At 41.1% G+C, this 21,338-nt stretch overlaps 2 protein-coding genes across 4 annotated transcripts; both read right to left on the bottom strand.

The window, feature by feature from the left end:
• Positions 1 to 180: 180 nt before the first annotated feature.
• On the bottom strand, positions 181 to 8,548 carry LOC114433361 (aminopeptidase Ey-like). Of its 2 annotated transcripts, XM_028401881.1 has the most exons (22): positions 8,474 to 8,548; positions 8,354 to 8,384; positions 6,608 to 7,138; positions 6,105 to 6,247; positions 5,761 to 5,900; positions 5,231 to 5,357; positions 4,986 to 5,140; positions 4,781 to 4,894; positions 4,484 to 4,627; positions 4,219 to 4,284; positions 4,012 to 4,077; positions 3,622 to 3,794; positions 3,447 to 3,523; positions 3,238 to 3,371; positions 3,101 to 3,156; positions 2,877 to 3,024; positions 2,657 to 2,748; positions 1,569 to 1,679; positions 1,312 to 1,479; positions 1,083 to 1,223; positions 910 to 991; positions 181 to 797 (listed from the first exon to the last, which is right to left on the bottom strand). In XM_028401881.1, exons 3-22 carry the CDS (start codon positions 7,132 to 7,134, stop codon positions 639 to 641), a joined length of 2,823 nt encoding a protein of 940 aa, XP_028257682.1. In that variant the 5' UTR covers positions 7,135 to 7,138; positions 8,354 to 8,384; positions 8,474 to 8,548; the 3' UTR covers positions 181 to 638. The 2 variants fall into 2 exon arrangements, with proteins under 2 accessions (XP_028257682.1, XP_028257683.1); XM_028401882.1 differs by lacking the exon at positions 8,354 to 8,384 and having other exon boundaries at positions 8,474 to 8,547.
• Positions 8,549 to 9,614: 1,066 nt separating this feature from the next.
• LOC114433516 (aminopeptidase N-like) lies at positions 9,615 to 20,806 on the bottom strand. 2 transcript variants are annotated; one of them, XM_028402139.1, is made up of 22 exons: positions 20,674 to 20,788; positions 18,522 to 18,576; positions 15,710 to 16,444; positions 15,449 to 15,591; positions 15,107 to 15,243; positions 14,883 to 15,009; positions 14,285 to 14,439; positions 13,725 to 13,838; positions 13,499 to 13,642; positions 13,157 to 13,222; positions 12,945 to 13,010; positions 12,682 to 12,857; positions 12,298 to 12,374; positions 12,045 to 12,178; positions 11,805 to 11,860; positions 11,573 to 11,720; positions 11,404 to 11,495; positions 11,204 to 11,314; positions 10,841 to 11,008; positions 10,533 to 10,673; positions 10,197 to 10,278; positions 9,615 to 10,056 (listed from the first exon to the last, which is right to left on the bottom strand). In XM_028402139.1, exons 3-22 carry the CDS (start codon positions 16,312 to 16,314, stop codon positions 9,904 to 9,906), a joined length of 2,895 nt encoding a protein of 964 aa, XP_028257940.1. In that variant the 5' UTR covers positions 16,315 to 16,444; positions 18,522 to 18,576; positions 20,674 to 20,788; the 3' UTR covers positions 9,615 to 9,903. The 2 variants fall into 2 exon arrangements, with proteins under 2 accessions (XP_028257940.1, XP_028257939.1); XM_028402138.1 differs by lacking the exon at positions 18,522 to 18,576 and having other exon boundaries at positions 20,674 to 20,806.
• Positions 20,807 to 21,338: the final 532 nt, after the last annotated feature.

Here is a 21,338-nt window from a genome sequence, read left to right as displayed (position 1 = left end):
ACGTCCCACTCAACCATTTTCATTGCAACAATGAACCCTAACATAATTTATGGACAACACGTCATCATTTTTGATATTTTATATATTCTGTCTGTTTGTGTAGTTTTTTATATAAAACTATGTATTTATTAATGTTTCATATTGTGAACAGAATAAACAATTATTTATCATAATATCCCTCGTTGGTGTGTTTAAGTGCGTCATAGCAGTTTTTATTTGACTCGTTCAGACTTGGTGCTTGGCCTGTACTTCCTAACACAAACACTGCAGCTGTCAGCAGGACAATGAGGTGCTAAACAGCGAGCGCATCCCCTCTAAAGTCTTTAAGGAAAGACCCCCACTGAGAGAATCAGCAGCTGAAGTAAGACCAGTCAATTGGCACCTCTTCTACCCTGTGTAAACATGACTGATGGTTGAAGGACAAAAAAACTTTGGCTCTTGATTAAGACTTGTGTTGTGTAAATGTGATCTTATCTTAACCTATCAATAAACAAACTTCACATCAAAAATATTCATCCATAAAAAACTTCACATTAAAATGCGTCCTTACATATTATAACAACTTAACAACTTTGCTTTCAGTAAGCATAAATTACTGTTTTAAAACAAAGAGTACCAGGGAGTCTGTTGATGGATTTCTAAACCAGAGAAGAGGTTTCAGTGGTGAACCACTCTAACACCTTGTTCTGGTTCTCAGCCACCCAGTTCATGTTGGCTCTGGTCCTCTCCAGCACCTGCTCAAGAGACATGGCAGCTGAGCCCAGCTGGCCTGCGATGTCTTGCTTGAACTGGAGCAGCTGCAGTAGAGAGGAAGAGGGTGAGAGTGGGTCAGGATACAAACAAACAGCATCAATCATCATCAATCATTTTATCACACATTATCAAGGAGAGTTGTAAAACAATCTGTACCTGCTTGTACTCGAACTCAGTGGAGAAACGTTTCGTCACTCCGTCAATTAGCCTTCCGAAGGAGAATGATCCACCACCATATCTAAAGGAAAAGCAAACATATGAAGGCACTGTGCTCTTCTACAAGCTACACAGTACAAACTAGCTGACACGTAACTAAAGAGAAAACTCACTCATTGAATAAGAGGCCCCAGTTGGATCTAACAAAGTCCCAGGCCAGAGGCTGACCAATTGGGTTGCTAGCGATGTAAACAATGGTATGTGTGGCATCCTGCTTACGGATCTTCTCAGGGTCCAGGCAATACTGCAGATACCTGAAACACACTCACAGTGAGAACCTGCCTTCATCATCCCAGGATAGGCTTTACAGCTCATCACTGTAATGACGTTGGTGTTACTGACCTGTTCAGCAGCCACGGCTCTTTGGTGCAGGACAGAGCGTACATTAATTTATCAGCTTCAGAGGCCAGGGTAGCGTTCTTGTACATGCCCCATGCAAATTCCCACTCTGCTACTCCCCCTGCTGCGATCGCACTGCAGTACACCGTGGACTTCAAATTGGCACTAATGCTGGAAGGTTTGACAAGGAGCAGAATCAGGAAGGTTAAGAGCAACAGAAATGCATGCGTATAATACGAGAGCATTTTAAAATGTTTTACTTGTTTTTACTAGGATTTGCCATCCAGTCTTTGAACCAGCCAGTAGTCAGAGCCACACATTCTTTCACTCCTGTACTGCAGGCCAAGGAGATTGCATTCACCTGGTTATACCTGGACACGACAGATACAAGGGTAAGGAGACTGCTGACACTAGCAAAGCAGTGCATTGGCAGTAGGCACGTCAGCCATGCTAGCAGCCCTGTGGGCCTCCCGTGCCTGAAGCAATACATGCAGACTTATTATAAACAACACAGTACCACAGTAATAGGAAAGTCATCAGATGGAAATTCAGAAGATTACCCATGTTATTTCAGTTCATCTAAATGAATGTATGTGCCAAATGTCATGGCTGCTATTTTCCCCTAAAGCTAAAGGAAAAATCAGGCACTCATTAGTCATCTTAATCTGAGCACCACTGACCTAATTTTATTGTTTTATCATGAGATGAAAAACAGTCAGAAAAGCCAAGAGCTCAGCAAAATCTGTGGGATTTATCCTCTAAAGACAGGGGATAATAGAGTAAATGGTTTGAGTGGAAACTCACTGAAAATGAGCTAAATACTGAAAATGTGGGCTTTAAGGAGACATGTAGATATGGCAAGGTTTGCAAGAAAGTAAATACAGAGTAAAAGATACAACATATATTTCATTAAGATAAGGTTTTTACAAGAAAGGGGGCAAATCACACTCATGGGAGTAATAAGTGAAATCTAACTGACATTGTATTAATCTTCAGGGACATGACTTACAGCAGTGGTCATCAACTGCATTTGTCCAAGGGCCAGAATTTTCTCAGCAGACACTATGAGGGCCAGATGCTCTTGTAAAATAAACTAAAATTAATTTTGTAATATGTTATTATTTGATATATGAATGTATTCATTTCATCCCAAATTTATGTCATTTTGTAGCCTTTGCCAGTGTTGATAGACTCATACAGCAGCAAGCCACTAGGGGGCAATTGCAATAATCAGGCTTCATATTTGTGAGGCTGTCAAGCTGTTGTAGGGGAGGCTGATGATTTGATGTTTTAATTTCATTTTATGTGAGTGAAACGAGTGGGTTAAAGCATGTGCTGGGGTCCTTACTGGTCCATGTGGTTTTCAGGGATTTTTGTCCAGTTGAGAGTGATGTTTTTGAAGTATTGAAACAGAGGGGTGACCTGCTTTTTAATGTAAGCCTGTGGGGTAAAGATGAAACATTTTGTTAGTGTGCTTTGTCTCCATGACCTACCTATGCGTCATTATCCCAGCTCATTTTCCAGCCTCTGAATGAATGTATTTAAAATAGTTGCCATCGGTTACAAACCTGCATGGGTCCGTACACCTCACTCCGGTCAAACATGAGGAAGAAGTAGTCCAAGTTGCGACTAGCTGTCTTCCAGGGCATGTACTCCTTTTCTTTATTGAGGAACTTGGTGGTCCTCAGAGCCAGAGTTGTGCTCACCACCTTTGCCCTAAAGATGATACACACAACTGATCAGCTGTCTGTATCAGGATTTAGCAACATAATTTGTAAAAGCATACTCTTACCTTGCAAGGTTGAAAGCATCATCAATAATCTGAGCCCGGTTGATCACTGGAATATCCTGAGAAGTGTATTAAGAAACCATGTTGGAGGCATACGGCTACTCACTGGGAAGAACTGCTCACGTGTTCAGGTGCTGTACCTTGTGCTTAGAGCTCAGCTTGGCAAGGAGACGCTCCCAGTTTTCAGAGTCGTAGTTGACTCTGTAGAAGCCTCTCATATTTATGTTGGCCAACAACCACTCATCAGCACCAAGAGACATGTTGCTGTTTGTAGCTGTACGGATGGACATTAAAGGTTATTCAATATTTTTACGTTGTGTCCTTGTTTGTAGTCACTAATAAATCTAACCTTCTTTGGTGAGAAGCCAGTACTGTTGTTCAGGCCCGCCTGTTTTTATCCACGTAATAGGGACGATCCACTCATACCTGATCCAACCAGCAGGACACATGGATGCATAAACACATTATACAGAGTTTAGCATGAGATAACCACATATATTCAGACATTAAAAATGGGTTCACACATGAACTCTGAAGGTCTGTCCACCACAGAGTTTGGATCCAGCAGGAAGTGTTTCTGAGTGATGGTTCCTGTCTGGGTGTTGATGGTGACCAATGGAAATCCCATCTGGAGGATCCAGCGGTTCATGATGACCTCCACAGATTCAGGCAGCGAGATGCCAGCCTTATCCACTGCCTTGAAAAAAAAAATAGTTCTTTACAATAGTGTGACTCTTTACTGTAACGTATTTCCTCGATATTTTTCAATGATGAATCTGAATGGGGTGTCTTAATCGGACAAATCTTTTATGAATGCTGACCAATAATAAGGTAACTGTAGACATAGCTACTGCAGTAGCTGTAGTGTCAGTAGACCAAGTTGTAGCCATGCTGATGCTACTATCAGATCTTACCATCTGCAGGTGCCTCCACAGATCTTTGTAGACTGTGTTGCTGTACTTGAACTCCTCTAAGTATGTCTGTCAACACACATAATCATTTGTTAAACTTTTATTGTAAAAGAAATAAGTAATATGCAGATATATGCAGATAAATTTAAAGAATTGTGCAGATTGCTAGACATCCACAATTAGATGCCCATCAGCTGAATCAGTACTCACATGGAGTCCTTTGGAAAAGACGGTCTCAGTGATAAACTCTGACAACATCCTGAGGACTGCGGCTCCCTGTAGTGAGACATATGAGTTAATATATAATATATTACTGCATCTTTTAATATGGAGCTGTGATTAAGTTGTAAATTCATTCTGTATTTTTCCAAAGAGAGTGTGATGTGCTCTGACGAGTTTCACAAGACCGGTGCACTCATTTTTGTTTTGACTTTACTACGAGTTGGCCTGTGCTCTGTTGTCCATTGTGCCGCACCTTGCTGTATGTGATGGAGTCAAACAGCTCACTGATGTGCTCTGGCTTCAGGATGTCCTCCTCATTGGATGAGAGGGGGTGGGAGTAGGCCAAAGCGTCCACAGCCATCACACCAATGATCTCATTCAGAACTATTAAATCTTTCTGGAAATTACAAAGAGAACTTTTGGTCTCAGGCACTCTGGCACGAACAGGCACAAGAAACAAGAACATCAGGATCACACATGTCCCAATAAAGTGTTTTGTAAGAACTTGAACTCATGCTGTGTAAAAATCTCAGAAGAGAATGACACTCACCATACCCCACTTTGGCTCTGCATTGTTGGATCCAAGATAAGAGACATAGGTGGCAAACCCTTCATTTAGCCACAGGTCATTCCACCACCTCATGGTCACCAAGTTCCCAAACCACTGACAGGACAAAGGCATTTCATTCTCAGCGTAATTACAATTACATGGGGGAGCTGCTTTTGGGTAAGAAGGAACCATTTCATTGAATTACCATGTGAGCCAGTTCATGTGAGATGACTGTTGCCACCCACTCCTTGTCTCCATTAGACGACACTCCAGGATTATATAAGAGTGCGGTCTCTCTGTAGGTGATCAGGCCCCAATTCTCCATGGCTCCAGCATTGAAGTCAGGTAGAGCGATCTGGTCTAGTGACGTCAGCAAAGGTCAGTTTGGAATCCAAACTTAAGAGCAAAAATATAAGCATTGTAAGCTTGTGTTGAGTCTGCTGTGTGTACCTGATTTTTTCAGGGGATAAGAGGAATTGTAATAGTTTTCAAAGAACGCCAGTATAGGTCCAGTCTTTTCTAACGCATAGTTTCCTTGGCCTTCCTCTAAGGCCTTCTTACGAGCCCAGATCCTGATCTACAACATAAAAAACTGTGATTAACGAGAGCTGAGCTTGAGGTCCAGCAGAGGGCAGCGTTGTTGAAGATGTCATAATCTGTTTATGTATTTAATCAATCTGCAAAGGCATATAAAAGTATGCATGACTTCACATATCAAACTGCGAGTGCAGCAACAACATTAATGATTCAGGAAAGAGAAGTCAAACTGTCAAACCTTTCTGTTTGGACCTATTATAGTAGAGCAGAACTGTAAAGACCATTTTAACTTCAGTGTGTTTCTTATATAATATAATATTACAGTAACAGAAAATTGTTAGGCTGTTCACTTTGACAGTGGAGGTCAGAGAGTCTAATTCAGAAACAAAAATAAAACTGCTTGATGATATCAGATTCTGACTGTATGCTTTTATAATACTTACCAAGACTTCTGCGCCCGGTTTTGTCCCAATGTATGTAAAATCACATACAACAAAAGCCAGCAAGTAGGTTGACATGATCTCTGTGGGCTCAAAGCTGGTCTGGAGTAACTTCTGGCCTTCAATAGTGATGTTGATGGGCTCTGCATGGACGAGGACAACACAAAGTAATATGTTATGTTCCCAGTTGTCATAAATGATACAAGTTTTATTACATATATGCATCAAAAGTAGTTCCGCAGTGTTACCTATTCCTATACCTATACCTATAGGTACCTATAAAAAATCATAAATAAAGACTGTGACACTGTGTGTCAACTAAAGACAACAATAGAACAATAACTTGCCAAAGTTCATTGCATTAGACAGAGCCACAGTGTCCTGGGGGTGAATGAGAGTCATGTGGAAGACAGCTTTCATAGCCGGCTCATCAAAGCAGGGGAAGGCTTTCCTGGCATCTGTTGGCTGCATTTGGGTTGTGGCTACAACTCTGAAAAAAATGCAGAGTGGAAAATTCAATAATTGGGTCCATGTGAAGGTGTGAAAGAACCCCTTAATCTTACTCACTTCAGTGTCTTCCAGGAGTTGTTTTGAAATAAACTACCTGTCACTCACTCTGGACACATGTGGTGTCCAGAAAAGAAGTTTACACTCCCAGCAGGCATACCCACAGTGTCATTCCTTAGACAACCAGCAGATGTCACCACAGTAAGACAACACATAATTAGAATCCCACACACTGAGACTTTAGATGTCCCGCTCCAAAGTTAACATGAGGTTCTGGTTGATGTGAGTTCTATTTCGTATGTTATCATAATAAATAATAATGAATAGAGGGTTAAAAATATACCTTTTCTCCCCATCTTCTATGTATTCACTCCGATAGAATCCTCCCAGGTTATCTGTCAGCTCTCCAACAAACTCCGTGAAGAGCTCGTACATGCTGCCGGCCTGCAGCAGGCTGCTGAGCTGGACCACCAGGTACTGAGTTGGAACCTCCAGCCAGGTCTTTTTCAAGCTGGGTGCAGTGGCTCCATTCAGGCCCTTCAGCTTGGCATGGAATCCATCAAACAGGGTGAGATTCAGCTCGTTGGAGTGGATGAGGATGAGGTCAGTCTCCTTCACACATGTGAACACCACTGAGGAGTGCCCATTGAAGATGTACAGTTTGTCTGCATTGGGCTCCAGATGGGGCCGCAAGGTCACATTGTAAGACACAGGAGAGAGAGAGTCTGGAAGTCTGTAGCTCTGCCATGGTGCCGGGGACTTCTCCTGAGTGTAAACCGCAAAGAGGGCAATGATGGTGGCCACGGCCCCGATGGCAGCAACACCACAGATTATTGCCACCGTTTTGTTGATGAAGAAACCTTTCCCCATGTCTCTACCAGAGAAGAAGAAAGAAGGAGGAAAATGATTCCTATTTATGTCCTGGCCTTATAGAATCAGCCCAAGGTTAATGATTGATTCCCTGGGAGTAGAAAGCTGCTGAAAGTCCAAAACACTGAGTTGGAAAAGAAAAACTCCTTGAGATAAGAAGCTGTCTAATCTGTAAACTTGATACCTGTGAAATTGCTCAGTTTAAAGACTCCTTTTATAAACTAGCCTGTCCGGTTTCTTTTCACACTGTGTTGTAAACTGCACATGTATTTCTCAAATGTCAAGTGTACACAGATGTAGGTAAAGAAGCCAAAGTTGCACAATGAACATACTAAACATACTTTATTTGAGCCCACGTCCTGTAAAAAATAGAGAAAAGGAGACATTTTAATGTTAAAGACATTTCTCCCGAGCCATAATGAAGCTGTTCAGAGGAACTTATCTATGGGTCCAGTTATCTTTAGTGAGCTTTTTTCATGTATTTACCTCAATGCTTTCGTTTCATTTAAAAACAAGAAAATGTCTCACCTATGTAATTTAGTTAATCATCCAATTATTTAACTAATAATACAATACAGTACAACTGAGAAATGTTACAGATTAAACTCACTAGCAGCTGTTTTCAAATAAAATTGAAAACCCATTTGGAGAAAACTCCACAGGATGAGTGCAGTGGTTTGAGGGGTTTAGATCAAGCATCAACTATAAGACAGAAACATAGCTGTGCAATCTGTAATGAAGGTTTTTATTACTATTTTTAGCACTATTTTATACTGATTGTGCTGATACTGATTTGATACTGATTCTACAGTAAGTGTGAGAATAGAAAGAAGCACATCATCAGTCTATGCAGGAGTTTTTTTTCTATTTTTATATAAATGAAAGTTGAAAAAAACTGAGGTGAATTTTGAACAATTTTTGAACAAATTGTTTTGATCCACTTCAAATATTGACCACTGCAGTACTATTGTTATTATCAGTGTCAGTGTGTGGAGGAATGTGATCCGTGCACTTGTGTGTTTTACATCAGTCTAGTGTCTGTGACAAACAAATCCAGCAGATCGCTGCTGCTGATTGCTAAAAATTTTCAGTAAAACCCTTTAAAGACCGATCATCAATTTGTGTAGACCAGTTCAGGCCTGAACGGCCATAAATAAATAAGACTCTATAAAGAGCCATATCTCTTCAGATTGACACAGAATAATGACATTTTTCTTACCTTGTATTCCTCAGCCTCCTCACCTGTAAATCTATGGAGACCAGATTTGGTGCATCAGTTTGCACAATATGAATAAACAAGATCTTCCACTCATTGCGTCATGAGTTCTAAAGAATTTACCTTTGATGGGAGTATAGTGACTGTACGCTGCAGGGCTGATCCAGTCATTTCAGTGTGTGCGCAGCAGGATGTTGCACAATCTTCAGTACATTTTGGGACATGTTATGATTTGTCTTGGTTTGCTGTTGAAAGCTGGCATAACTCTACAGGACACTTTCGTATGCACAAAATATGCATATTTCTACTATCAAGGTTCTTAAGAGAGGACACTTTTTAACGAATCAATATTTTTCATACAGATTTGCCAACTGGATCTGCTTAAAGTTACTAAAACCAACATAAAGTGCTGCTGGAGATTAGAATCAACTCTGTTTGGTTCAGCAAAACAATGTTCTCACACTGGACACAAATAAAGCTTTAAAAATTAGACTCTATAACCATCCTGCTAGGATTTCTACCAGTTTAGGATGGGTTATGATGTAACTTTAAATGACAGTTGCTTTATACATTTGTACAGTTGTGTACTACTGACACTGTGTCTGACATATCAGTGGAATCCCCTTTTAACATTGTAATTAGCTTTAACTTTACAGTCCAATAAAACTTCTTATCAGCTCAGCCAACATCTGTTTCAAACACGTGGAAGTGTGAAACGTTTCTTCTCCGTGCCAATCTCACATCTCTGTCTAGGAGAGGAAGCAGCTGAGAGTTTTCAGTAGAATGAAATCATACATACAGACAAGAGATTTCAAGTTTTAAAAGTTTGTCCTGTGCACTAGTTACAGTTACATTCAAAAGCTGAAAACACAACACTTCTTCCTAAAACTCTCCCCATCAAAATGGTGGAATAGGTGACTCACATGTCACAAGACACACCATTAATCCACCTCCCTGTTTGTGTGTGAGGGGGTTTTGAGACTGAGTAGTCACAGTGCTGATCAACATCTGTGTGAAAGACAAGCTGACATGCTGGAATATGTCTATTATCATGAGACGAATCTCGCCAGTTGCAAAACCCCAGCATGTGCTTGGAAAGCAGAAACTAGCATTACATCACTTTTGTCTGTTGTTTGTGAACAAGCAAAGGAAAATACAGAGTTCTATGTAGTAGTAGTAGTAGAGTAAGACACATTCTCTGTGAAGGGAACCTGCAGGGGATGCCAAGCTGAGTCATTGCACAAGTGCTATAAACACACACATAAACAGAGCAGATCCAACTTTATTCGTAGGAGCCACATTTGAAATGTTTTTTTTTTAAGCGACGACCACAACGTAGAATCTCTGTCAATGAGCCAAGATCAATGTTTATAGTACAAATGCATTGCGTACATTACAAAAAAGCATCAACTCATAATTCTTCACATTTAAACAACAATCAAACGGTTTTGGTGCAGTTGTTGCAAAGAGAAAGGGTTTTTGTTGATTACACTGATTGTCATTCATTACGTATCCCTGCTACAGAAAATTCAAAGTCATCATTATTATCATTCTCATGTGGACTCCTCAGTAAACCACTTCAGCACTTCAGCTTTGTTCTCCGTCACCCATTTGATATTGGCTGTGGTCTTCTCTATGGCCTGCTCCAGGGCCAAGGTGGCCGAGCCAAAACCAACATGGATGTTGTCCTCTTTAAATTTCTTCAGCTGAAGAGACAAACAAAAGAAGAGAGAACAAAAACAGAGTTTCTGCATTTGTTGTTGTTTTTCTTTTTTCATAAAATACCTTAAGGGAAATAAGTATGTAATTCACTGTGGTTGTGGTTGTGGTTGTGTGAGCTGTGTACCTCCTGCAGCTCAAACTCAGTAGAAAATCTCTTTGTGATTCCGTTAACAAGACTGGAGAAGGAAAACGATCCTCTTCCGTATCTAAAACAAAGGACAGCACATATTCAGCTCATTGAACTTAGATGTGTGAAAACATTAGATAATGCTTTGATGGACAGGAAACATTGTAAATAATAACATCTGGTGGCAGTAAAAAGGTCAGTCAGTATGTGCTTGCCCACACAGAAATTCTTTTCAGCAATCAAATTTGGTTAACAGCTGTTTCAGAATCTCTGCATCAAATATTCTCTGGTCCATAATTAACCCTTTAAAGGCATTGAGCAAACAGTTCTTACTGATTGAAAATATAACTCCATTTTTCTCTGACGAAGTTCCAGGCCAGTGGCATCCCCACAACGTTTCGGGCGATGTACTGGATGGTAGAGGTGGCATCTTGCTTTCTGATCTTTGCTGGGTCAAGAGTGTACTCCAGATACCTGGTTTAAAAAAAAAACATGCATGTTATGGGTGCTTATGTGTTTGAGGTCAAAGATTGAAGCTGACACAGAAACATACTCAGATGTTTACATTTTATGGCATGAATGAAACATTTACAAATGGCTATAAACTGATTAAGGAGCCCCTCAATGATGCACACACACACCTGTTCAGAAGCCAGGGTGCTTTGGTGCAGGCCATGGCTGATCGGAGCCTGGAGGCTTCAGATGCCAGAGTGGCATTCTTGAACATACTCCAGGCAAAGTCCCACTCCTCCACACCACCAAGGGCTATGGCATGGCAGTAAACTGTGCTTTTCAAGTTGGGATGGATCCTGGTCAGTATTAAGTAGATTAGAAGATGATTACTGAATGTCAAACATATCGGCTGCCTCCTCACACACACTCAGTGTGCATGCTGCTGGAGAGCTCCAGCACAGTTGAGTCAACACAGACTCTCTGAGCAGCCCAGCAATGAAAATGTGTGAATATATGAAATTAAAATAACAAAGTAACTCCTCAGTACTCACGGGTTATGACTTGGATTTTTCATCCACTGTCTGTACCAACTTTTGATCAGCTCCCTGCATTCCTCTACACCCACTCTACAGGCTATCCCAACAGCGTTAATCTGATTATACCTAAAAGAAGATGAAGAAGAAGAGGATTGCATTAAATGTGTATATTCTATATGTAAGTAAGTCAAAATAGCAGCTATAAGAAATCTTACTGGTCTGTGTGTCCTGTAGGTACTTTGGTCCAATTAGCTGTAAGTGTCTTAAAGTACTCAAAAAGGGGTTGTATTTGTTTCTTTAGGTAAGCCTAAAACAAACAAAAACAAACAAATAAAAGCTTCCTCTCTTCTCATCAGAGTCATTATTTGTATGCATGTAGCTAACCTGTAAAGCTCCGTACACCTCGGTGCGGTCAAACATAAGGATGTAGTAGTCGAGGTTCCTCAGAGCTGACTCCCAGGGGATGTAGTCCCTCTCTTTGGACAAGTATTTGGTTGTTTTCAGAGCCAGCGTTGTGCTGATTATTTTGGCTCTGAACAAGAGAAACAGATGGTTTACAGCCATAGCAGACACAAACACACACACAGAATGGAAAGTGTTTTATATTATCCTTTACCTTGCTAGGTTGAATGCATCATCTATGATCTGTGCTCTGTTGATGATTGACAAGTACTGAAACAAACACTTACGTTAGAAACATTACACACAAACGCAACCAAGCAATGGGATAAAACCTGGATGTTGGAATTAGGTCTTACACTACACAAGGCAAACACATACGTATTCAATAAGGAATGAACATTACATAAATCCTTGGTGACTAAAGTTGAACTTCAGTAAATGCCATGTGAGCCACCTGATGGTTACTGCTGAGCAGAGAGAGGATACGACCCCAGTTGTCCAGGTCGTAGTTGACCCTGAAGTATCCAGATGCGTTTGTGTTTGCCAGCACCCATTCTTCTCCTGACACTCTCATCTGACTGCAGGTGTCTGGTCCAAAATATTACAGAAGAGCAAAAAAAATTTGCAGTATGTTTATTCAGCCAAATAACCTGTGCTTGCTTATTTTCTTCTCCAGATGTGATACACAGAAGTGGACCGGGCATCACCTGTCTTTTGAAGGAGCCAGTATTGTTGCTGTTCCACAGATGACTTCATCCATTTTATTGGGACAAACCATGTATAACTGCACATAAAAACACAGAGTGTAACGTGAGGCTGTGTTTTGATCTTTTGCTCAAAAGATTGAATGAAATGTAATTCCTGCAAATGTTCTTGGTTCTCTGACTTTCTTTCTACTAAAGTAAAATTAACTTGGTAAACATTACAACTTAAGTTTAGTATTGTAATTTGGAAACCTGTTAGAATGTCTATGTTAGCATTTAGGTACCAGCACAGCTGCCTGTAGGAAAGAAATATAACTATTTCATGCTTTTGGTGCTTTCTTTTCATCCATGGGAGTAAAGTAAGGAAAAAGACAAACTGATTCCTACTTGAACTGAGAGGGCCTGTCCACTACAGAGTCAGGATCCAACAGGAAGTGTTTCTGGGTGACAGTTCCTGTGCGGGTGTCAATAGTGACCACCGGGAAGCCCATCTGGAGAGTCCAGCGGTTCATGATGTCATGGACGGAGTGTGGAATATGTATAGCCGGTGTGTCTCTAACTGCCTGTCAACAGGAAGCAGGAGTATGTCACACACATAGACAAGCTGAAGAGTGAAATCATGCCCACCTGTGACTTTTAACTGAACTGACCTGCTGGAGATGGTCCCACAGGTCCGTATACACTGTGTTGCCAAAGGCGAATGTATTCAGGTAAGACTGAAGAAACAAAGGAGCCAGAAACAGCATATGAAGCATTCACACAGGAAGCAAAGAATCACAAATTTAACAGGAAAACTAAATCTTGAGGTCATCATGCCCACTGACTCACACACACACAGACACGCAGAGAGGAAGTTACTCACACTTAGTCCTCTGGCAAACACAGACTCAGTGAGGAACTCTGACAGCATCCTGAGCACAGCAGCACCCTGACAAGGACAAACACAGAAACCACCAGATTCCAGTTGGTTTGAACTTCTCATCTTAGCCCAGGGTTTTGCACTGTGTGCAAAGCAAATATTAAAACAAGATGTTTTCCTATGACAAGAACAAGGACAGAAATAGGAACGACTCTGCATATGGATATTTCTTCTACACTTATACAAGTGTGTAAAGTGTTTTGAGTACATGTGTGTTCATATCGGCAGTATATTCGGGCATCTTTTGACAAATAACCTGGCTGCATTAACCACAGAAGAGCAGACCTTGCTGTAGGAGATGGTGTTAAACATTTCACTGATCTGAGCAGGGCTGTTGACCTCGTCCTCATGGCGGGACAGCGGGTGTGAAGAGGCCAGGGCATCCACAGCAAACACCTTCTGCATGTCATACAGGATGATCTGGTCTTTCTGCAGGTGAGGAAGAACAGGGTTACGAAATGTATTAACCTGTGAAAAAAAATCACGTAAGTGTGTAATGCATAGCTCTTACAATGCTCCAGGTGGGCTCGGCGTAGTCAGCTCCGAGGTACTCCACGTACGAGGCAAAGCCCTCGTTTAACCACAAGTCATTCCACCATCGCAGAGTCACCAGGTTTCCAAACCACTAAAAACACATAAGGAATACAGAATTCTGTCATGGCAACCACTAAGAGCTGAGCCAACATTCTTAGGGTTCCCATGAACATTAGCACTGTTATTCAGCTCCAAGTAATATAAAAACGGAATTAGCAAGACTTAACTTTATTAATCCCGAAGGAGAGATTGAAAAAAATCCCAACCACAAAAAATTCACATTCATTATGATGTCTGACTGCAGGGGGTTAACGGGGTTAACTGCTCCCACTGGGATGATTTGTCATGTGCTTTTGCAAAGGGAGTCTGAGTATATTTTGACACATCTGTATGTGGGGAGAGCTGGGGGTTTTCATTTATTATAGTTTATTAGGGCATTTTCTTCATTTTATTTATATGCATTATAATTAATTAATTATTATTAAGTAAATTCAGAGTTTTGGAGAAAATAATAATAATAAAAAAACAATGATATACCATGTGTGCCAGTTCATGGGAGATGACAGTTGTGACCCTCTCTTTGTTTCCTGTGGAGGAAAGGATGGGGTCGTAGAGCAGGGCTGTCTCCCTGTATGTCACCAGGCCCCAGTTCTCCATGGCTCCAGCATTGAAATCAGGCAGAGCAATCTGATCTACAGAGAACAAGGATTTAAAAACACGCAGCCAAGACAAGGCATGAGTCAATATTACTGTGGTATACAGCATAGTTTGTGACTTTCTTTCCTTTTCTTCTAATGAATACAGGTCATTTGTTACAGCTTACTCTGTACAAAGCAAACACTTATAGTCATCTTGGACCCAGAATTTTAAGGACATCATTGTCAGGATAAACCTGTGCTGGGTCTTCATAACCTTAGATAGTCGTCTTTCCAGACAGTGCAATCTCTGTTTGGAGACAGCCTCTGGACAACTTATCTGGCTAAATGGAAACAACACAAACGTGTGCCAGGACAAGGACATGTGTAGTCATCTATGTTCTCCTCAAGCTGCAATAAATGTTTGACCCTTGTTTAACCTTAACCATCTTTGGTATTTCTATCATAGTCATTATAGGAAAATGTCTGAGTTGACCTACCTGACTTGGAGAGGGGATATGCTGTGTTGTAGTACTGCTCATAGAACTGAAGGATTGGCCCTGTCACATTAAGAGCATATTCGCCCTGCCTGTCACTTATAGCTTTTCTTTTAGCCCAGATTCGAATCTGCAAAGGAAAAAAAACAATAACAGACCTAAAAAAAAAAGAAAAGCAAATTGCTCCTTTGTGTCCAGGGGAATAAATGAAATACAAAATATATTACCATCAAATTATTTTGGTGTGACTGAATGCTGACAAATTCACTGACGATAAATGCCAGCAGATACGTGGACATTCTCTCCGTGGGCTCAAATCTAGTAACCCTGACGGGCACGCCATCGATGTCGGAGTCTGACATATCTGTAACAAGAGGAGACGTTAGACCTTGACACTCTGTTAGCTGCTGATTTTCTTAAACATTATTCAAGTGAAGTGATTAATAATTTACACTTGAACACAACAAAGACACCTCATTACATAAAGCACGGCTGCTCACTGGCCTTGTGAAAACATTATTCACTTCTGTGATGTTAGAGTAGTAAATAATAGAATTAATGGCACGAACCAATTTCCCTGCCATTGGACAGAGCCAGGGTGCCTCTACTGTGTATAATGGTGACATTGAAGGTGGCTTTCATGGCTGGTTCGTCAAAGCAGGGAAAGGTTTTCCTTGCATACGTTGCTTGCATCTGCGAAGTAGCGACAACTCTGCAAAATGTTTCAATAAAAAATTAACAGACATCAACCAAACCAAATCCACAAACATGAGGAAAACTGGAACCATGAAGGTGGTTCTAGTGCAACAATATGGCATTCCATTGCTTACTTCTTCACCCCATCCTCCATGTATTCACTCCTGTAGAAGCCTTCCAGGTCATCAGCCAGCTCCCCCAAGAACTCCGTTTGAAGTACGTACGATGCTCCCACAGCTAGCCTGCTTTTAAGCTGTACCACCAGAAACTCTGTCTTCTCCACAAGCCAGGTCCTCTGTATGGCAGGCGCAGTGACTTGGCCCAGGCTGCTCAGTTTTGCATGGTGCCCGAGAAAAGTAGTGAGGTTCAACTTGTTAGAGTGGATGATGATGAGGTCTGTTTCCTTCATGCATTTGAAGACCACAGCTGAATGTCCGGTGAAGATATACAGGCCATCTGCGTTGGGCTCCAGCCGGGGCCACAGGGTCACATTGTAAGACACAGGGGTGAGAGAGTCCGGAAGTCTGTAGTGGTCCCAGGGCTCCTTTGGGGTGAAAGGGGTTGTGGGAGGTATAGGTGTGCCGCTGCTACTTGTCACTCCATTTCCTGGCTTGCTTTGGTTCTTAGCCTTTTCCTTGTCATAGGCGATGGAGAGAGCTATGATCGTAGTCAGTGCGGTGCCGGCTAGCACGAGCATCCCGAGGCCCATATTTTTACTGACGTAGTAGACTTTCCCCATGTCTGATTCTGGAGGTTAATGCAAGCACTCTGAGGAGTCTCGGTCTTTAGTTGTCCAGCACAGCAGGACTCTTGCCTTCTCTGTTAATGGCTGAACTATTAACATGGCAAAAAAGACATGTTCATAACACCTACAGAGAAATGGAGAGATGAGAAGGCTTCAGTCATGTAATCTTAGATCTCTCACTTTCATAAAGGTCAAGTATTGTTCATAATCTTTGTAGTTCAGAACTAGCACTGGAGGTCTATGGTTAATATGTTAGATTTTTCATCAATAAAACATTTTACTTCAAAGTCTCACAGTTAGGGAGTCAAATGTCTTCTCAATGTATTGTATTATGCCTTAAAGTGGACTTGAGTGGGTCCTTAAATAAAACCATTCACCATTCCTAGTCCTTCTGCAGCTGAATAGTGAAAAGGACTCAGTTAAACATCGGACAATGTTGGAATAAAACGTTGCTGGCTAAGCACATATCTTATATCAAATGGCTGGCAGACTTCAACGTCAACGTCACTACATGTTAGCAATCATGAATAATTTGGTGTTGTAGCACATTCCTGCAAAGATACAAAATTATTAGGTACTGAAAGTGCTGGACACGGTGTCACCCCTTCACCCCAAACATCAGCCGGAAACACAAACCCAGCACCTGCTCTGTAAGCATTCGCAGCGCCGCACCCAGCCGTTGTGGGCAGCAGTGGCGCAGTGGTATAGCAGGGTTGTCCCGTAACCGGAAGGTCACTGTTGTGTGTCCTTGGGCAAGACACTTTACCTGCATATCCTCCAGTGTACTCACTGGCGTATGGCGCTCTTTGCTGGGCTGCCTTGAGCAATTTCCCCATTGTGGGACTAATAAAGGTTTCAATTATTATAACAAAGCACCACAGAAAAAATGATGGGAGTTGACCATGAGATTACCTGGAAGTAGGTTTCATTCAGTCATTTCAGTTCAGTTTGCTCTCCAACCAGCTGTCTTCACTTCATTATTAGACCGTTTCTTTCTGTACCAGAAGTCACTCTCTAGTAGTCTGCATATATATCTCTCTGCAACATTTGCATTATCTGCACTACTCCTTTGAGCCAATGGGAAACGAGGATCCTTGTTATTCATCCCTGTTCTTCAGATACCATTTATTCATATTGTCAGGGATGCAGCCATTGATTCGACAAGGACCAGCTCAATTATTAATATTGACAATCATGTGCTGACCAAATCTACAGACATGAGCCATACAATGGTTAACAGATAAACATCTGCTGCTACTACCTGCTTCTATCTGGAAAACTACCAATACTGCAGTTTTTAATACTGAGATATAGAAAGTATAGTAGAACATAATGGAACACAAAGCTCTGTCTATTAACCTGAAGCACTTTCTTTAAATGTAGGTGCACTTTTGGACCAAATGGAAAAAAACACATTTAATCGGTGTTTTATTCTGAATGCTCACGTGTGCTCATTTGCTGCTGTCTCAGTACAGGACAGATGCTTTTTGTTCTACACTAGGTGGAATAGCTGCAGTAGGTATATAGAGGGATCCAAAATGGATCAACAATATGAAGTGAAAAGGTCAGGACCCCATTTGTTATTGCTTTCTTTGCTCATGCTTTGGGTAAGTATTACTACAGGAAGCCTTTTGTTTATTTTTGTTCTTTTGCTTAATGTTGGCCCCTCACTTGTCAGTGTATGGACTCTGTACATTTTCTCCCAGCACTAGTTTCTATGTCACTTTGTCATCATTTCAGTTGAGTTGAAGGCACTAAACTGGTCAACTGAATTTTGCACCAGGAGAAAATGTGCCTTGTTGACTAGCCCATCTAAACAGGCAGGAATAATATAGAAAGAACTGTGACATAAAACACGCTCTGCTTGTATTTTTTAAAGGAAAATAAACACAGAAATATTCCCAGCAGCTTGACATTTTTTATGCCAATATTTCTTATACACCAGATCAAGGGCGTAGCTTTAGCATGGACAGAGGGGACGCGTCCCCACCAATGTCAAAATCTAATCTACATCCTTGCACCAGATCATAAATGTTTGGTGAAGAGATTAGAATGACATCAATAAAGTGTTATCTCTAACCCTATAATATACCGCCTGTACAGGCAGCATTCAGTTTGTATCCACGATATGACGTAACTCCTGCTAATTAAATGGTGTAACATCACCACTGATACTTTTTCTTCTTCTTGCGGTTTCCCACCTGCTCTTTATCTTTATTATCAGTGACAGCGCAAGGATTGGCTGGCGATAGTAACCTGCTGGTAAAGGACACAGAAAAAGAAAAACAAGATTACTGTGTCACATGTGACTGGTATTATCTAAATTTTAAAAACCTGACTGCAGTGTTTTCCCCCCTTTGCTGTTAAGGATCCTTCTTTTCCTTCCTATCTTATGTTCATGTGTTTCCTCACATGTATCATCACTCACCATCTAATCATACAGGCTTTAAAACACTGAGATGACAGCACTGTCAGCAATCTGATGTTAAGTGGGTGTGTCTGTTCCCAAGCAGGTCATGATGATTTTAAATCATTGTATGGGAATATTATATTGTTGCCATTCATATATCAATGGCTACCAGATGCCTTGTGTCTTTGTTTTATTATGAAGAAGTTATTTGAGAAATATAAGACTAGAGGGAAGGTCTTTTTTAAACTTTTAAGGTCTGCTCTATTAACATGCATAAAGCCTTTAATTACAACTGACAGTCCTTTAAAGTGTAATACATCATAGTAGTTCATAGCTGGAGTTAGTAGTAGTTCATAGCATGTTGAATCTAGATTCAACATGTGATACAGCAGATTGAACAGTAATCAGATCAGATCAAAGAATAAATTGTGTGAAGTCTGTGTGAAGTGAGCTGCAGCTGCGATAAGCTACATTCTATCAGCAGTAGCTACAGTTTTATTGATTTATTTATCTGAAGAAAGTAACTGTGGCAAAATAAATAATCAGTGAGTCCCTCAGTCACACTCACAGACACACACGGTATGTGAACTCAGCACCCTACGGGCATAACATCTGGAAGCAATGCGTCTGAATTGTATCAACTTAGCAGGATAAGAATACACAAACCTGGACACTCAGCGATCTCTACACCTAACACACCCTCTGCTGTCTGTGCTTCTGCCATGCAGTGACTGGACAACAAAAAAGATCATATAAAATTGGCAATTACTTTAAGATACATATGCTCTATTCCTAATATTAGAGACAGATAGGCCTTTAAATATTAGATGGTAGACTGTAGGTCTTGTGCTCCATATGGTGTGTGTGTGTGTGTGTGTGTGTGTGCTAAAAGTCAAAATGATGATGAGAACAGCAGACGTGTTGACATCCAAGAAGTTGAAATGAATCAGCAGTCAGTTAGATAAATGTTTCTAATGTTCCAAAATGTGTCTTTAGGCCAAGTTAATGAGCAATGTGAGCCAAACAAATCACTAGCACTTTCCCCTTGCCAGCAGAGAGCGGGATAATCTTGTGAGTGGGAATGTTTATCTTGGGGGGGCCTAAAGTCACATATTTTCATGGAGTAATAAAATGACAACAATAGAGTCATGTGACCACCCCAGTTTCATGGTGTGATTTTAACAGAGTGTCCTCTTCAGTTCTTCCCAAGTGCTGGCATTGTTATTGAAACCCTGTACACAATCCCCTGCACGCTATGTCCCACATGCACACTCCATGTGCTACCAGTGCCAGTCTCACCTCACATCATCCATCTCAAATGTCAAACTTTTCTCAACAATGTGAAGGTAACACTTTTTGGCACTCACTGCTAAATCACTACTACCTGCTGATGAACCTGTGACTCACACTATCAACCCTGTATTGTCTCTGATCCACACTGTTACACATAAGCTCCAGCCAGCAGTTGGAACTGCACAGTTTACATACAGCACCAGCCCACACTGCATGCTGACAGACGACCGATAAATCTAAAGCCAAAACTTGGACACAGATACACAATGATTTAGCTCTCACTTACTGTACTGAGCATTTCACAGCTGCATTCCACAAATGTTACTGCAAACCACAGAGAATGATAGCCTTATACACAGGGATTTAGTACAGCTTTTAGTGAATGAAAATAGGTAAAAAAAAAAAAAGGGAAGCGACTGACGGCTTTAACTATTCATTGATTTTCTCAATGATTGCCTTTCAGATTGGATGTGTTCTACCTACGATCAAGAAGAAACAGATGTGCAACATTTTACCAGATGGTAAGAAAAGGTTGAAAATGTACACACAGGCATTTACGTTACCTTTACTCTAAAGTAAGACATTTTAAATATACCAGAGTGGATTGGTATGTAGCATTGTTGGATAGATTTACACCAAACAGTACCAACCAGACTGTCGCTGGATATCCACACTCCACGCCCCGACTTAAGCCTGCATGAGACGTTGAAGTTGAGCTGAACTGATCCCCGGCTGATGTGAAAAGCAGTCTGCATCTGCAAGGATGGAAGTGGGAGGTAGTGAGAGCTGCCACAGGTTTTTTTTTTTTCCTGGGGACGTAGGGAGGAGAATATATGTAGTTTACCCCTCCCCCCCACCAAAAAAAAAATCCCTGAACTACTGGAAAGGGGGACTGAAAGAATGTGGCTGAATCAACAACACTGCAAACTCATTGTTGGTTAAGCCAAAACAACTTAGAGGTACAGAGCGTTTCCAGCCATTCTGCTGCAAGTTTCACATGATGCAGGTTGACCACAGTCGCAGTGACTCAGCTTACCTGCTGACACACACACACACACTGTGATTCTGTCATGGACATGACAAAAAAGGACAGTCTCATGGATGTATTTATATATATTTATATATATACTTTGGCAAGGAATGTCTTTGACACCAAGACACAGTTCCTGCATTTAACATTTTATCATGATAAAACTCCACCAGACTTTCGATCAGATTTGATCACTAAATACAGCCAATAAGACACAAATACACTTTATACAAACACTGACCCCACCCCCCCAAAAAAGGTCAAAGTTATTGTAGTCTGTTGCCT

The sequence above is a fragment of the Parambassis ranga genome, chromosome 3 (assembly GCF_900634625.1).
Source record: "Parambassis ranga chromosome 3, fParRan2.1, whole genome shotgun sequence".
NCBI lineage: Eukaryota > Metazoa > Chordata > Actinopteri > Ambassidae > Parambassis > Parambassis ranga.
Note: the sequence above shows the minus strand (reverse complement) of the source record. Positions and strands in the feature narration are given on the sequence as shown.

What these genes read in the sequence shown, in the direction of transcription:
- LOC114433516 (XM_028402138.1), bottom strand. Translation starts at nt 16,314, where the DNA reads ATGGGGAAAGTCTACTACGTCAGTAAAAATATGGGCCTCGGGATGCTC. An exon ending in CCCATGAACTGGCACACATG is followed by an intron (nt 13,839 to 14,284) that starts GTATATCATTGT and finishes ATGTGTTTTTAG; the next exon opens with TGGTTTGGAAACCTGGTGAC. An exon ending in CTGAGTTTGAGCTGCAGGAG is followed by an intron (nt 10,057 to 10,196) that starts GTACACAGCTCA and finishes TTGTCTCTTCAG; the next exon opens with CTGAAGAAATTTAAAGAGGA.
- LOC114433361 (XM_028401881.1), bottom strand. Translation starts at nt 7,134, where the DNA reads ATGGGGAAAGGTTTCTTCATCAACAAAACGGTGGCAATAATCTGTGGT. An exon ending in TCTTTTCCAAAGGACTCCAT is followed by an intron (nt 4,078 to 4,218) that starts GTGAGTACTGAT and finishes GTGTGTTGACAG; the next exon opens with ACATACTTAGAGGAGTTCAA. An exon ending in TGGGGCCTCTTATTCAATGA is followed by an intron (nt 992 to 1,082) that starts GTGAGTTTTCTC and finishes CTTTTCCTTTAG; the next exon opens with ATATGGTGGTGGATCATTCT.